Source organism: Gorilla gorilla, chromosome 10 (assembly GCF_029281585.2).
Source record: "Gorilla gorilla gorilla isolate KB3781 chromosome 10, NHGRI_mGorGor1-v2.1_pri, whole genome shotgun sequence".
NCBI classification, from domain to species: Eukaryota; Metazoa; Chordata; class Mammalia; order Primates; family Hominidae; genus Gorilla; species Gorilla gorilla.
The window spans coordinates 34,642,692-34,660,845 of record NC_073234.2 but is presented as its reverse complement, the minus strand read 5'-3'; the positions used below and the strand labels follow the sequence as shown (position 1 = coordinate 34,660,845).

General features: G+C 37.3%; 1 protein-coding gene across 37 annotated transcripts in view; it reads right to left on the bottom strand.

Annotated features, from left to right (window-relative positions):
- Positions 1-18,154, bottom strand: part of PLEKHA5 (pleckstrin homology domain containing A5) — a 245,060-nt gene that overhangs the window by 95,769 nt on the left and 131,137 nt on the right. For 18 of the 37 annotated variants that reach the window (XR_008670470.2, XM_031000719.3, XM_055358425.2 and 15 more), the window contains 4 exons: positions 14,845-14,945; positions 10,852-10,967; positions 10,532-10,549; positions 5,741-6,208 (listed from right to left, as the gene is read on the bottom strand). Coding sequence is in view for 35 of the 37 variants with exons in the window: in XM_031000719.3 (XP_030856579.2) it covers positions 5,741-6,208; positions 10,532-10,549; positions 10,852-10,967; positions 14,845-14,945 (703 nt within the window). In the remaining 2 variants the exon portion in view is untranslated. Of the gene's footprint in view, positions 1-5,740; positions 6,209-10,531; positions 10,550-10,851; positions 11,012-12,113; positions 14,777-14,844; positions 14,946-18,154 lie in introns of those variants that run through there. The other 19 variants (XM_055358426.2, XM_055358393.2, XM_055358405.2 and 16 more) reach the window with 4 other exon arrangements.

The window sequence follows — 18,154 nt, the reverse complement described above, 5'->3', positions numbered from 1 at the left end:
AATCATCTCCACAGGCATAAATTTATATCCTAATATCAAAATCAACATAATTCAATGAACCAAGTATGTGGAAGGGTTGGGACTCCACAAACTCAGGTTTTCTGATCTCTTCTTTCAATGTTTAGTTAACAACTTTTTCCTAATATTACATGGGCTCCTACTGGTTGTGAAAATGTCAGAGATATTGGTAATTACATGGACCCGAAGGGATTAAATGTTTGATGGGAAAATCATTTGACCATACTCTTAATAATCTGGGAATCCTTTGCTGATAATCTGGATATAAGAGCTCTCTTTTGACCCAAAGACCTGTCAGTAACAATGCACAAATACTGATATATTATAGTTACAAAAAGATTTCAGGCTGGGTGCAGTGGCTCACCCCTGTAATCCCAGCACTTTAGGAGGCCAAGGCGGGTGGATCACTTGAGGTCAGGAGTTCAACATAGCAAAATCCCGTCTCTACAAAAACTAGAAAATATTAGTCAGGTGTGGTAGCATGCTCCTGCACTCCCAGCTACTCGGGAGGTTGAGGCAGGAGAACTGCTTGAACCCAGGAGGCAGAGGTTGCAGTGAGCTGAGATTGTGCCACTGTACTCCAGGCTGGCCAACAGAGGGATGGCCCTGTCTCCAAAAAAAAAAAAAAAAAAAAAAAAGAGATTTCATTGTGATGAGGTGTGATGAATTGAGTGCATTCTGGACTATGAGGCACCTAATTAATAAATTGCCGGCATAATTTGTGTCTATTGGGGTAGTAAAATTATGTTACCTTTACACTAAGAGAAAAATCTCATGTTAAATATACCTTCTCTTTGTGGGTTAAAGCATCCAGAGGGGATATAGTGGGAAAACAGTAAAACAGGAAAAGTGGTTGATCAAAAATCAAGACAGCCAAGTTTTGATTCTTGCTTTCCTATTAAGTACTTAGACCTTGGATGAGTTACATATTCTGGGGCTTTCAGAATATTGGGGGCAGGGTAGGGGAGTAGGGGAGAAAAGACCAAGAGATTTTATATATATATATATATATATATATATATGTATGTATTTTTTTTTTTTTGAGATGGAGTCTCACTCTGTCGTCCAGGCTGGAGTGCAATGGCATGATCTCCGCTCACTGGACCTGTCTCCCAGGTTCAAACGATTCTCCTGCCTCAGCCTCCCGAGTAGCTGTGATTACAGGTGCCTGCTGCTACACCCAGCTAATTTTTGTATTTTTAGTAGAGACAGGGTTTCACCATGTTGGCCAGGCTGGTCTTGAACTCCGGACCTCAGGTGATCCACCCACCTTGGCCTCCCAAAGTGCCAGGATTACAGGTGTGAGCCACACCTGGTCCAAGAGATCATACTTGGGGTTACAGAAAGAGCTTGTGGGCTAAATAGAACTAAAATGCAGGTCTCCTACTTTCTAAAGAAGCACTCTTTTAACTATGCCAATGATCCCTAAACTTTTTGATTTTTTAAAAAAATCCCTCTATTTTTAAATTTTGCCAAGATATGAATATTATTTTTAAAAAACCATACTCATCTATCACAATGACTTAGTTAAAAATAAAAAGGTATTAAAAATTAGGAAGGATATAATCTTATCGTACCAGAGAGCCCTTTAATATGCTATTAAAATCTAGCCAATGGCCAACTGAAACTGGGATCCTCTTTTCTCATCTAGAAGATTATTTCATCATAAACTTATTCTAGAGCTCTAAAATTCTATGCCTTATTTTGTATTTTAAATATTTCTAATTCTTTCAACCATTTCTCCTAAACTAAATTTCCTTCATCATGGTGGTTGTTCTTCAGGATTTCAATGTCTCTACTCAAAAAGAGGTTGTTCAAAATTGAACGAAATGTCTCCAGACAAGAACCGCTGCATTCAGGCCAACCATCCGATTCGATGCCTTCGGGGTGGAGAGAGGGAGAAAGGTACCCAATTGCTCTTATATAACCAGTATAAAGAGTTCAATTCCTTGAGGCTTTCCCTCCACGGGTATTTCCTATTTTGTTTCTGCTTGGTCTTCCTCCCCATCTTCACCGTCTCCTGTCACACGAAAGCCAGAAACTGGAAAACATCCAGAGCTGGCAATCCCATGACTATGTGCAAATATGTCAGCTAGGGAAAGCTGACTCCATCAAAGAGACTGCCCTAGTACTAAAGCAATTTACCCTGACACACCTTGGTTTATTTGGTCATTCATAAATTGAAGAAATACTACAGGAGGCTTAATATGCAAAAAGCTAGAGATTAAGCACTGAGCTATATCATAGAAACATGTAAGGAAGGGGACATACATTATCAATCTAAAACACACCCAAAATTGCTTATAAACTAATATCTAAATTATAGTTCAAAAATATAATTACACTAAAACACTTTTGTCAGGTGCTCTGAAGTATTCATAATGTTTGGGTTGGACCCTGTTGTAGAGATGTATATTGAACCTGAAATGTCAACTATCATATGATCATTAACAGCAGGATATATATATTTTTAGTAAGCTTGCCTAATTAATGACATTAAAAGGCTCTTCTGTCATCTTTGGAACCACATTTGGGGAATTTTAATTAAAAATTAAATTATTATCAAGCAAATTTATTTTTATCCCATATATTTCTAGCACTTTGAGACCTGTTTTTCAAAACTACAATTCCCTTTAGTGACTTTTTTCCCCAAGGAAATTCAAATTAAGCCAAGTGTGATTTACTTTTAACTGAAAGCTTAAGAAATGAACACTCTAAGCTCCTACATCAGATTTAGCGCCCCATTGACCAGCAGCTGCCTGTCAAGCACCATAAAAGCCCTTTCCCTGTGATTCCGCCATGCAGAACAATGGCTTAAGGACCATGCATCTTAACAGTGCCTGCCACTCAGAATGAAACTTTAAAGCTTTGTTCACAGATGCAGGGATCTACTATTTGACTAAATATTAAGCCTTTTTCTTTCTATCAGAACTTTAATAATAAAAGACTTTCATAAAGCTTTAAAAAAATGATTTATATATTGAATTACAATTGTTTCATTCCACGAATAAAAAATCATTTCATTATAAAACACTACAACTATTTTTATGATGAAGTTTATATCATAATGTAGATGATATTTTCTTATGATCCAAAGTGGATTCAAGCCATTTCAAAAGAACATCTAAATAACAGTATTTATAAAAACTGGCATAACAGTTAACCCAAAAATGTAGGAGGAACCCAGAGAAAATCTTAGCTCAAAATAACCTAAAACCAGCCTTCAGAAGCTGTTGGTCTATGTCCAAAAGAAAGAAATCACTGAAAGACTTTACTGATATTAATTACACTCATAAAGGAACCTAAAACTAGTATTTATACTTCACAATTTTTAAAAATCCTCTAATTTCCAGATATCTGTTGACTCTCTCTATACACTTTTAAACTTAAGAAAGTATGATTTTTGGGGAAAAGTGATTCTTCTTTGAAGTAAGATTTAACTTGGTGAGCAGAGACTCACCAATCTTCTGAATTGGATTTTTATAATTTTCCTGAAAGTGATTACTTTCCCAAGTACTTCCAAACATCCTTTCATTTTTTTCCCCCCAGACCTGCTTCCTGCTTCTTTTCTGTCTAATCAAATTGTATTATTTTCCTGCTAGTAATATATGAGCTTATTCATGTCTGTCATTCCATCCAACATTAAGTAATCTAATTTTTATTCATCTATGCCTTAATTAATTCTTTTATTTATGATTTTGGTCAATCTGGTAAGTGAAAAATAATGCCTAATTGTTTCTTTAATGTGCAATTCCCTGATTACTGGTAAATTTGAGCATCTGCCAGTTTCCTTTTTAAAGAAAATTGACAAATAAGATTATATATATTTATGGTGAACAACATGATGTTTTGAAATATGTATATTGTGGAATGGCTAAACCAAGCTAATTAACATATGCATTACCTCACATAACCCATCCAACCACTATCTTCTCTTTTCCCAAATCTTTTCTTTGCAGTAAAAGGCACCAAATCACCCTAGTTGCCCAGGCCAAAAAGGCAGGGTGTCATTCTTGATTTCCTTCAAGAAACTTCCAGATTGGAGTGCAGTGGCGTGATCCTGGCTCACTGCAACCTCTGCCTCCCGGGTTCAAGAGATTCTCCTGCCTCAGCCTCCCCAGTAGCTGAGATTACAGGTGAGCACTAAAATGTCTGGCTAATCTTTGTATTTTTAGTAGACATGGGGTTTCACCATCTTGGCCAGGCTGGTCTCGAACTCCTGGCCTCAACTGATCTGCCCGCCTTGGCCTCCCGAAGTGCTGGGATTACAGATGCAAGCCACCTTGCCTGGCACCAAACTTAATCTTGAGCAAGGCGAGTTTGCAATCAAGCACATCAAAGCAATCAACTAGACTTGTCAATTATATCCCGAATACATCCTCGTCCTCTTCTCACTTCAATCACTTAAGTAACTTTTGAACTTTCTCCAATTTATTATCCAGATTTCTGAGACACCAATCTGAATCTCTCTCTCCTAGCTTATGTCTCTAGCCTGTTCTTCACTCATTGATTCCCCAGTTACAATCAAGTCATACTGGATTTCTTTTGATTCTTCTGTTCTCTACCAAGCCTGGAGCTTTGCATATCTAAGCCATAATATGCATGTTATTCTTCGTATCACTGCTTGTGTTTTGCTTCCTCTACAAAGGTTTTCCTGGACTCTGAATCCTTAAAATTGTGCTGTTGTCCCGAAATGTGTTCCTACAGCACCCTGGTCTGCCTTCATTGTATTTGTCACACTAAATTGCATCTACTTATTCAACTGTCTCCTCTACTAGAGAATTATCTCTGTGAGTATCTGGACTGTATCTTTTCATTATCTTACTTTGCGGTCCCACAATTAGCACATATTAGTTGCAAATAAATATATTAAGAAAAGGTGCATGCAAAAATGAATAAATGCTCATATAAATATATTTACTTTTTTTTTTTTTTTTAGAGTTGGGTTCTCACTGTGCTGCCACGCTGGAGTGCACTGGCACAGTCATAGCTCACTGCAGCTCCCAACTCCTGGCCTCAAGCAATCCTCCCACTTCAACTTCCCCCAAGTAGTAGGTACTACAGGTATGCACCACTATGCTTGGCTAATTTTTAAAAATTTTTTACAGAGATAGGGTCTTGCTAGGTTGCCCAGGCTGGTCTCAAACTCCTGGCATCAAACGATTCTCCTGCTTTGGCCTCCCAAAGTGCTGGGATTACAAGCACGAAAAACTGCACCTGGCCTTGAATTTAATAGTTATGTGCATTCTGATTTAAAGAAAGCCCAAGAATAAGGCTGGGAATTAGAGAGCAGTAGGCCTTTGCTGCCTCCATATTACTTGTCTCAGGAGATCCTTGCATTATACCAACCTGCAGAAACTGGTAATGGAGGACAGTCAGAGAAGAGGTGATAATGGCAGGGTACAAGACAGGGGTGGGTTGGGAGGACAGGGCTTGCTCCCTCCCTTTCCCAAATAAACTCGATCTCTGCCTGTAACCCAAGTCTTTCCTTGTGCTTGGCCAGGTAGGATGACTCCTTGCCACTAGCAAAGTTGGGTGACAGAACATAAGAGACAGAGAATAAATACCTATATCTGATCATTATAAACAAAAGACGTAGTAATGAAGCTGTAACAGCTAAAACACAATTTAAATCAATATTTTAATCAGTAGCTCAGAAACCAATCTCCACCAACACAGCATCAAAGAAACCTGGGTTCATAATGACAAGACAGACACTTACCCCCTGGTTTCTTCTTCATGACCCCTCCCCTTCTGGATTTTAATCCACTGTTCCAACTGCTGCATTGAATTTGTTCTCTGTATGACTCGATCGGCCTCTGTGTATAAGGGCCCTGTATTGGGGCGATTTCCACCTCTAAGATCTGCCAGGCTAACATTGACTATTTTGTTCTCTGAACTGCTCAAGTTGATTGGTCTGTAGTGTGCAGTCTGAGCAGGGCATGCTGACCCACTCTCATATTCAGATGGCAGAGAATTCAGCTTTACACTATTAATTTTTGTTAAGGGTCTATCTTGACCATCCTTCTGAAATCCATATTTTTCAGCTTCTAATGCCTTTTTTTCTTCAATTTTGCTCATTTCCTTGTTTTTCTGATTGTTTTGGATCTCTGGTTTAATTAGCACTCTATGGTTGGGAATGTTATTGGTTTCTTTAGTTGGTGGATTTTCAGATGTAATCTTGTCCACTCTGAAATCAGAGAAGAAAATCATAGTAAATCAGATGAAATAATGTACATGTTACTTCTGGGATTCAATCTAGGAAAAATTATACTTTACGGGGGTGGGGGCCAGGGGACTGGAAAGGGTCACAGTGGACAAGTCTACACAAATACCCAATGCTGTGATATTAACATTCAAGCACAACACCAGAATGTATAAACAGAAAGGGGGAAAAAGAAAACATAAAGAACTAGAGGGTAAAAAGTGATGTGTGCTCCCACCATTAGGAATCTGAAAATAAAGCAAATTAAGATCGCCTTATGACACTTAAACCACAAAGTCTACACTTAAAGGACCACAGTAGATAGTCCCTTGAAAGGAGCAACATGGCTCCCAGCCAAGGATAGCTGCTTGTTGACTCATGAGACAAACATGAGTCTGGTTGTGGAAATGGCTGCAACAAACAGGAAATCATAGTCTGATGCTATCAAAGATCTGAACCATATGATTAACTCCTTTTGTTTGTATTCAAGAGGAACTCAGTATGATTTTAGAGCTCTTGGAGTCTGACTGCACATGTCCAGCTTGCAACTCTGTTCTTACTAGCTGTGTCTTCAGGCAAAGTACAGATCACTTAAAGTGCCTATGCTTCCTCTTTGGTAAATGATTATGATTGTGCCACCAAGATCAGAGGGTTCTTGTGAGAATCAGATGAGTTAATGAGTGGCTGGCACAGACCTTATTACCATTATAATTCCATCACATCAAGCAATCTTGGGTTAGAATCTGGCATCCCATGTCCACCTGGCCACTGAAAGAATCAGCTAGTTAACAGCATGTGTCTAGGTCACTTGACAGTTGTACTTGCTCACTATTCTAGTTGCCATATCTAGGTCTTTCCCTGAGCCTAATCAATTCCAGACTCTGAAAAGATCAAGCTGAGTGTCTGAACCTGCACGAAACTGCCAAGATCATGCCACTCTAGGAGCCCTCTCAGGAGCCAGCCAACCCTCCATATTCCAATAAATAAAAATGCTTCTATCAGAAACTAGGTGTGGTAATGCTGCCAATGTTTATGATGTGTGGAAAGGATGTAGATCTATATACATATATCTGTAATCAACTATAGATGAAGATATCTAGAAGCTTTGGAATATGGTCACCAAGGAAAAAAATTAAAAAAAAAAAGGTGACTATTTTTCTTGGAGTAAAGTTATGAACCATCCATATATTTAGGTTAAATATAAACCATGGCTTCTAGATTGGAGGCAACATTAGACATTGGGAAAATTTACTCAGATAGACTATGTGCTTCTTTCTCTTGAAAAATAAAAGTTGGCCAGGTGTGGCCACTCATGCCTGTAATCCCAGCACTTTGGGAGACCAAGGTGGGTGGATCACCTGAGATCAGGTGTTTGAGACCAGCTGGGCCAAAATGGTGAGACCCCATCTCTACGAAAAATAAAAAAAAAATTAGCTGGGCTTGGTGGTGGGCATCTGTAATCCCACCTACTCGGGAGGCTGAGGCAGGAGAATTGCTTGAACCTGGGAGGCAGAGGTTGGAGTGAGCTGAGATCGTGCCACTGCACTCCACCCTGGGCGACAGAGCGAGACTCCATCTCAAAACAAGAACAACAACAAAGAAGGCATAGAACATTTACACTAAAAGCACATGTATCCCTTGCTATTTGGGAGGGTAGGAATTTTAACATTAAACATAAAATAACTGAAAAGATTTTTAAAACATATTTACTGTAGTCTATCTAAAGCTATTATTATTACTGTCATCATGATTATTGTCATTATTATTTGAGATAAGGTCTCTTGCTGTATAACCCAGGGGGGAGTGCAGTGACGTGATCTTGGCTCACTGCAACCTCAACTTTCTGGGCTCAAGTGATCCTTCCCTCTCAGCCTCCCGAGCAGCCAGGACTATAGGTACACGCCACCACACCTAGCTAATTTTTAAATTTTTTTAGAGACGGGGTCTCACTGGTCACCTAGGTTGGTCTTGGACTCCTGGGCTCAAGCAATCCTCCCACCTTGGCCTCCTAAATTATTGGGGTTACAAGCGTGAGCCACCGTGCTCAGCCTAAAGCTATTATTTTAAATTAAAACTGTGGTGGATTTTTTTTCTTTTTCCCCAAGATTTATCATTGAAAAAGTAGTCAAAAGGACACATATGATGACTTTTCTCTAAATGGAACAAAGCTGACTCAGAAAAGTATGCTAAGGTACCATAAATAATATAAAACTTGTGATCTAATTTTAAAAAGTGACATTTAAGTTATTGCAGAAAATACACCGAGATATATAAAATGAAAATAATGGGCTTAGAGATGAAAATTATTCAGAGAATCCATATTATACTTAGATTTTTTTTCTTTTGGCCATCAATGATCTGCACACTAGGAGACTATGACATTATAGTGAACACGTGAAATACTTTATAAAGTTAGGGAGAATGAACTCTCAAGTTAAAAACTGGATGTTGTATTACAGTGATATGCTCTGATAAATATTTTAAGTATTTGAGCCATACAGCAAAATGAGTGCATTAGCTTAAAACCAAGCAAACAAAATCTCTCTATACTTACTTTCACTTTGAATGACTAAATCTAATAGGGTGGGATAAAAATGCCAACAACTAGGAGTAGAAGAAAACACATAATTTCTATAGGATAACGGACTCTAAGCTGGGCACACAGGTGGTATTAATAAATCTTGTCTGAGTAGATTACACTAACAAAGACGGCTGAAAACTGTATAAGCACATAACTAGTGAACTATCAGGTTGCCAAAAGCCAAGCCAAATAATTGTCATCTTTATCATCCCAAATTATGAGTAATTATCAGTTTTTAGAGTGGTAAATTTAATAAAATAAAGTAGAAACATGCTGAAATTCTGAGAAAAGTATAATATACAATATTGAAATTATTTGGACATAAATATTTTAATTATTATACAGACTTCTGTATTCTAAACAATTTCCTAAAAATTTTGCTTTGAAATTAAAAGTATTGAAGTTTTATTTTTATTTTTATTTTTTTTTGACAGGGTCTCACTCCGTTGTCTAGGCTGGAGTGCAGTGGCACAGTTACAGCTCACAGCAGCCTCAACCTCCTGATTCAAGTGATCCTCATGCTTCAGCCTCCTGAGTAGCAGGGACTACAAGAGTGCGGTACTACGCCCAGCTAACTTTTGTATTTTTGGTACAGATGGTGTTTCATCATGTTGCCCAGGCTGATCTCAAAATCCTGGGCTCAAGTGATCCCTCAACCTCCCAAAGTGCTAGAATTACAGGTGTGAGCCACCACGCTCAGCCTGAAGATTTTAAATGAATTCTCTTCACCTACACATTTTCTCTTGTTATCAGTGCTAACCACCTCATCTTTATGCTACTCAGGTAATTTTTACACATGCAATTCCAAAAACAGATTTTCCTTCTATCTGCTCTCATCCTGGAATATGCATGTGGCAAAAGTGGTTTTTCTTAAAAATAGATGTCCTAGAGCTATATCCTAGACCCTCTTTTCTTTTCAGTTTTTCCCCAGCTCTAATTACTAGTGATTGGGTAACTTGATTTAGACTTGATATTTACACAAATAGCACAAATACACAGCATCAACCTAAGTCTTTTAGCCAAAAAGCCAAGACTTTATTAAAATGCACAATAGAATAAGAAAAACAAAGGACTAGATGTATACTGTAACAATCCCTAATTTCCTGAGAAGAGGGAAAAAAAGAAGAGGGAAAAAAGATGCACATTAGCATCTTTCTTACATAAGATATGTGCTCAGCTGTCACTGACTGGAAGAAAAATTAACTTGCATCATAATTTTTTCTTCGAATTACAGGAATATATATATTTTTAAAAAGCACATTATACTACTTGTATTTATGTAGTCTGAGAATCAGATTTCCTCTAACTAGCTATACTGAAGAATATTAAAATGATTCGTATGTTCAAGCAGGGAAAAATACATGGGTCAATTTTAACAGCACTTATCTATATTATCAAGGAATCTGAGTAGTGGAGTTTCAATATAAAAAAGGTACAATTCACCAAGAAGTGGATTTATTTGGAAACAATCTAAATGCTTGACGAACTATTTTCTGGAGACATTCATTACAAAAACAATAAAAATTAATCTGAAATGTTGAAAAAATGAAACTATCAAAGTTTCTTACTGTAATTCATCACACTTTAGAAACATCAACACACTATTATAGAAAAACACAAATTAACTTCATAAAAATAAACTCTTCTAAGATTTAGAATCTTAAAAACACTATCTCAAAGGATAAAAATCTGTGTAGCTTTAAGGTAACAATTAAAAACGTACTCACCGGAAATTAAAGGTAATTCTGTAAGAAGAAAGAACATTCAGTTTGAATGTTAGGATTCTGGATTCACCCCAGTACACTGATAGGTGAAAATGAATAAAGAAGAAAAAGAAGAAAAGTGGAATAAAAATGTAGGTGGTATCGCAAACTAACAAAATGTGTATTAATTTAATTCAGAACAGGAATTGATCCTTGCTTTCTGAGGAAAAAATGATTTCATACCATGACTACTAAAATGATATGTACTATGACAGTGAAATACTTGCAAGGCATGGAATAAAATGGAAGTGGAAATCACCATCATTTTTTCTACAAGCCTTTACCTTTTCACAGGTTCTGTCTGTACTAGGGCAGCATCTAACATGGCTTTCATCCACAACTCCATTTCCTTTCCTGTATCAGTGCAGAAATAATAGGTCCGCATGTTTGGATGGGCTGCCTGATTGAAAATGACACGATCATTTTAAATAAAAATATAGGATTCTGTAAAAGAAAAAGAAAAAAAGGTAAGTGATTCCTGACATAGAACGTTGCTATCAAATTTCAGAGAAAGTAGACTTATCTTTTATATGAGATATGGAAATGAATCAAGAAAAAATATAACTATTAACTTGAAAAATATATATTAATTTTCCCCAATTTTACCCTTTCTTTTAGTTGTGTGCACAGTCTAAAATTAAAAATAAAAAAAAAGAGTGCATGGAAAGGAAAGGAGGTGAGAAATGGAGTACTTAGTGGCGCCTCTTCCATCTCCACATTTCTAGCAATTTCCATTTACTGCAATTCACACCTTTTTTTTTTTTTTTTTTTGAGACAGTCTCACTCTGTTGCCCAGGCTGGAGTGCAGTGGAGCAATCTTGGCTCACTGCAACATCTGCCTCCCTGGTTCAAGCGATTCTCCTGCCTCAGCATCCCGATTAGCTGGGATTACAGGCATGCGCCACCATGCCCAACTAATTTTTGTATTTTAGTAGAGACGGGGTTTTGCCATGTTGGCCAGGCTGGTCTCGAACTTCTGACCTCAAGTGATCTGCCTGCCTCAGCCTCCCAAAGTGCTGAGATTACAGGTGTGAGCCACCACGCCCAGAATATTTAAGAATATTCCCAGCAACCAGCAACAAAATTAATAGAAATGTACTTGTTATGGCATTTCCCTCCTGCGTTAGCAATTTCTTTAGGCCTCAAAAGGCACTGCTGTATTTTATAGAATCCTTTATAGATATCTACACCCAAACACAAAAGATTTATAAATGATCCGAAATGGTGTTTTCTTTTTGAGCTGTTCCTTAATAAACTACTCGAATGTTCTATGTTAAGGTAATTAAAACCACCTACAAAATGTTACTGGACTCCCTGAGTGGGGTTTTGGAAAAATAAAGACCACTGCCCATATTTGTGATCAATGTAAGGAACACTAGGCTGGTGTCAAGACGATCCAGTTCTAGCCATGACTCAAGACACTAAGAATCCCCACCATGTTCGCCATCAGTCAAATGGAAATATTTACTAGATGATGTCAAAGTACCCAGTCTAGCTTTAAGTTCCATGCTTGTGTTCAATAATTGTCTATAAAGTTTCTACTTACCATTCTGATAAGCATTTGCATCAATGTCAGCAAACGTAGCAGTAAAGCAGCTCATACATTCAGAGGAAACAATATCACAGAAGAGAGAAAGTGAAACAGCAATTACTATTATTGTTACAGATAAAATTAAAACTGAACCAAATAATTGCAGAGAAAATATACTTAACATGTATGGTCACTTTTATTGCTATTTTAACATTGTAGTATTTTTTAAGAGTCTAAAAACGCAGAAAAAAGTCCTAAAAATAGCATAAATTGATAAACATTTGCTAAATTGATAAGCAACAAAAAAATTTAAATTCATGGCCTAATAATAGTGCTAATATCACGCACCTCTACATGTGTACTTCATAAAGTTATAATTTTAAATTTTTCAAAGTGTTAACTTTTGTTTTAACATCATAAAATATTTAATTATGTTTCTCTGGTTTATACTGTTGATAAAGTTTATTTTGATAAAGTTAATTTAAATATGAAGATACTCCCCTCTTATCCTTAGGTCTTTGCTCAAGTTACACTACCTTCTCATTGAGGCCGTCCATCACCCAACCCCTTAACCTCACCACTATACCGTTCCTGTTCTTTTTCTCCATAGCTCATGTAACAAATTTTTTTTTTTTTTTTGAGCCAGAGTTTCGCTCTTGTTGCCCAGACTGGAGTGCAATGGCGCGATCTCGGCTCACTGCAACCTCCGCCTCCTAGGTTCAAGTGATTTTCCTGCCTCAGCCCAAGTATCTGGGATTACAAGCATGCGCCACCATACCTGGCTAATTTTGTATTTTTAGTAGAGACAGGGTTTTTCCATGTTGGTCAAGCTGGTCTTGAACTCCTGACCTCAGGTGATCTGCCAGCCTCAGCCTCCCAAAGTTCTGGGATTACAGGCATGAGCCACCGTGCCTGGCTATATTTTGGGGGGTGGGGGGAGGGAGGGAGTCTTGCTCTGTCGCCCAGGCTGGAGTGCAGTGGCACGATCTCAGCTTACTGCAACCTCCGCCTCCCAGGTTCAAGTGATTCTCCCACCTCAGCCTCCCCAGTAGCAAGGACTATAGGCAAGCGCCACAATGTCCGGTTAATTTTTGTATTTTTAGTAGAGACGAGGTTTCACCATGTTGGCCAGGCTGGTCTCAAACTCCTGACCTCAGTTGATCCTGACCTGCCTTGGCCTCCAAAGTGCTGGGATTACAGGCGTGAGCCACTGTGCCCGGCCTGCTCATGTAACATTAATTAGCAAAAGTTATAAATCAGCTGCAGTCCTCAGTATTCTTTAAAAGTGGTGGGAATTTAAAATTGAATCAATTTTATAATGGTACGAACATTTTCATTGTTAACCAGCAGCACTTCCCACCTCTTTTCTCTTAAAATGAAATTTCTGCAAGAACCTTATAGTTCTTACTCTAAAACAGACTGAGAAACTAGGTGACCTCTGAAATTTATTTTAGCCATAATCATAAAGCAAAGAACGCAGAATGATTTTTGAAAACAAAAATCTCCAAAAAATAACATTGAAGACCTCTTACTTGAGAGTGATCCACAAACCAGTAATACCACAAAGATTGGTGGGTACTATTAATCAGGGAAGGGGATCTCAAGTCTGCTTGGATTTAATAACAGCAGATTTCACATCTTGACTTCAGTGTTCTCTGTAAAGTACCCGATGATCATGATGTACTTAGACCCAAGAACATCTTTGCAATTATCCTCTAAGTTTTTCAATAAATGTACACATATGTACCTTTATTAAAAAAAATTGTTGTCTCTTATAGTACTCTTCCTCCAAATTATTAATAATTATTAATACAGAGTCTCACTCTGTCACCTAGGCTGGAGTACAGTGGTGCAATCTTGGCTCATTGCAACCTCTGCCTCCAGGGCTCAAGCGATCCTCCCACCTGAGCCTTTTGTGTAGCTGGGACTACAGGCACACACCACCACACCTGGCTAATTTTCGTAATTTTAGTAGAGTCAGGGTTTTACCATGTTGGCCAGGCTGGTCTTGAACTCCTGGGTTCAAGCTCTCTGTCCGACTTCGCCTCCCAAAGTGCTAGGATAACAGGCATGAGCCACTGTGCCCATCTTATTAATAATTTTTTTTGAGACAGGGTCTTACTGTGTTGCCCAGGCTGGACTGCAGTGGCGTGATCATGTCTCACTACAGCCTTGATTGACCTCCCAGGCCCAAGTGATCCTTTCACCTCGGCCTCCCAAGTAGCTGGGACTAGCCACCATGCCCAGCTAGTATGTTTTTTTTTTTGGTTTTGTTTTGTTTTGTTTTGTTTTAGAGACAGGGTCTCAGTATATTCCCCAGGCTCAACTCCTGGACTCAAGTGATCCTCCCACCTTGGTCTCCGGAAGTGCTGGAATTACCGCCACTGTGCCCAGACCCCAAATTTATTATTAAAAAATTCAAACATACAGTAACCTTGAAAAAACGTATAATAATCACCAGGACATCCATAATTATATTCATCAGTTATTAGCATTCTGACATGTTCATTTTATCTAGAACCATTTGAAAGCACAGACATGAAGACACTTGACCCCTGAATATTTTAGCATGTGCTTCCTAATTAGAGGGACATTCTTCTATACAACCATAAGACCATTAATTAATATATTTTAAATATAAAAATCACTATAAGATAGCTTTTTTTGTAATAATCTATGGCTCAATATCCATTTTAAACCAATGCAAGTTTTGAACACAGAATTAAAAACTGCATTATTTCCTTACCTTAAAAGCATATTTGCGATTAATGTGATCTTCAGAGGTAAGCAAAGCTATCTGAAAACTAGGTAACAGTATGCTTCCCAGGATACCCTCTTCTTTCTCATCTAAGAGGTAATTTAACATCTGATTAGAATTTTAAATGTTCTCATGAAGCAAAGTTTTTCAAGATCTATTTTTGCCAAATCAAAAGGTTCTTGTATATAAATGAACTATATTCATGTTTAGGCAGGCCTTTATAAGGTTTTAAATGAAAATATCAAATAGCATAAGAATTTATACTTTGGTATATATACTGCATTCTACAAAGCCCCTTTAACATGTCATTCACTGAAAAACATACTGGCATGTAAGTAATGGCATTAATCCACCCACATCTCTGATAGGATTTAAATGCCCAACCATGCTATCCCCGGACAAATACATGGCTTTCCTGGTTACATCCTTCAGGCTTTGCTCAAAGGTCTCATCAATGAGGCCTTCCTTGACTACCGTATTTTAAAATGTTATTTATTTAACGTTTTCTCTGTTCTCCTTCGGGAATGTTACCATTGCCTACGCTCAATACCTCCGGCAAACTATATGTTTTAGCTATTTATTTGCTTATTATCTTTTTCTCCATGCTAGAATGTAAGTTCTACAAAGACACTTAGAATGACAGTGGTAGATGCTCAAAAGAATTTGTTGAATAAATGAAGACAACATGCGAATACATATTTGAACTATGCTATATAAATTATACGCTTTTTAAAACATTTAACTTTGAAGGTCTGCTTTTTACTAATCATTCTGATATACAATAGTGTGACTAAATTACAGGCCTACAAGGCAAACACATAAAATATACCTAGGAAAATGATAAACATTAATCTTGACACAGTATAGATTCACATTATTAACTTGCTGCTCGGGGTCAGAGATGTTTATGAAACTTGAAATACGTACTTCATTGTTATAGACCTATAAGACAAGTTAATAAAGCGGTGTCATCAGGCTAATAAACTCACCAATGAGAAATCATAAAAGTGAAATAATTCTTTTTATTATGCTTGCGGTGTGTGATTTCTTTTTTGTTTTTCCTAATTATCAAAAACTTAACAAGGGATTTTATTTATTTCGCCCTCATTTCCAGAGTATCTGGTGAAACATCCAGAAGGGAAAAAGTTACATTAAATGGAGGCTTTTTTCCATAGCTTTTCTCATAGCAATGGAACAAAATTTTGTTTTTACTATTCTGTGCTCATTCAGGTACGATTCATTAATGCGTAAAAGGATGAACGGAAGTACAGATTTAGTCCAAAAGGTTAAAAAGAGTTGGAAAGCAGTCATGAATTACAGAGAATGTGACAATTTAAAAGAATAAGTCAAACCCTAATTTTGAATCCAATTTTACGTTTTATGTTCATGTAAAGGGTATAGTCACAAACAGCACATGAAGTCATCTTTATTAAAAAGTCATTTTAATCAAATAATACATCCTGCTATGTCCCATAATAAAATAATCTTTTCTAAAGTTGCTTCAGAATAGACAGAGGCACTAAAGCACAGGGTGATTTCCCTAGATTACGTGAGGTTGTTTTCCTGCCTAACACTAACTAGCTGTGAAATCCTTGCCAAGTTATTGATGCTTAGTATCTGTTTTATCACCTATAAAATTGAGGATAATAGGACTTACCTCAAAAGATTGTTATGAGGGTTAAATGAGTTAATACACATCAAAAACTCAGCACTGAGAGTGAAGCATTAAATAAATATTGCCATTATTATATAAAATCAAAGACAGTGCGTGTAAAAAATCTTCACCTTCTATCAAATGACTATCCTGAGCTCTTCAGCTTCTTAAACTGCTTCTAATCATGACATTCTTCTGTTTAGTTCTATATCAAGCCTGACGGAAGCACTGTCCTAGTTTCTATTACTTAGAGAGACTCATAGACTGACAAAGAGTAAGTACTCAGTAATGTTTGTAGAATGAAAGAACTCTCTATGGGGTCAGCCGAGGCCTTTCTGAGACTGCATGGCATCCCATTTTCTTTTGTCTCTGCCATTTCCTTCCTTCACTTTGCCACAGCTGATGGTTCCAAGAACAACACTCTCCAAAAAGCTTTCTACATATTAATCTCCATCACAAAATTTGCTTCCTAGGGAAGATGACCTGGGACAAGAGCCATAAGAATCTCAACATTTTACTGGATTCAAGTGACATTTTAGATTCCCCATTTCTACTTAGTTTTAAAGATATTTGGGAATATCTTTAGCAAATCAGTTATTTTCTCTGTCTTAATTTCCATTATCTGTAAAACATGGACTGATCTCCAAAAAATTCTGACAACACACTTTGTATGTCAGTAGACTAGATGCTTTGAGAAATGGAGAAGAAATGAATGGGGCCACTGCCCTCAGCAGTTAAGAGAAGAGGATATCTGAGTGGGGGCAAAAACTCGTGATTAAGAGAATAGAAACTAACAGTGTCAGCTCTGGTCAGAGTGCCTGAGTTCAAATCCTGACTGTGCCACTTGCGAATTGTGAGACCTGAGGTAAGCACTTTGTATATGAGTTTCCGCTTGCGTGCAATGAACATAAGATTCCCCACATTATCAGGTAGCTGTGAGGGTTAGATAAAATAGAGCATCTATATAATTTGCTCAGCACAGTACTCAACAAATAGTAAATATGCAAAAAAATATATATAGGCTATTATGATGTCACTGAAATCTAATTATTTTAATTTAAAATCTAACATTTCTTATTGATAAAATAGTAAAAATGTATAATATCATATACTTCTTTCCAACAATCTGCAGAGCAGTCATCTGAAATGAGTTAAATGACATTTCTCTTGTTTCAACAGTTTCTTCTTTTTTATATTCCCCGTCTGGGAAACTACTAAAATTAATAAATACATTGCATATAAAATGCAGGTGGTTAATAATAAGGAATCTCAGACTCAGCATGGCTTGTTTTTTGTTTGTTTGTTTTTCCAACTTCTATTATAGGTTCAGGGGTACACATGTGGATTTGTTACGAAGGTAAATTGCGTGATGCTGAGGTCTGGAGTACAAATGAATCAGTCTCCCAGATAGCACAGTACCCAGTTGGTACTATGTTCAGCCCTCCCCTCTCTTGTGCTCCCCAGTGTCTACTGTTCTCATCTTTATATCCATCAGCATGGCTTCTGATTCACTTTTACATTTTTGAAATATGATCAAAAGCTTTCCTATTATAGTAAAAGTGATGAGTCCCACCTTTCCCTGAGCAACAACAATAGCAAATTACAAGGAATTCAGCGGTTTTTGTTGCAAATTAACATCAATAA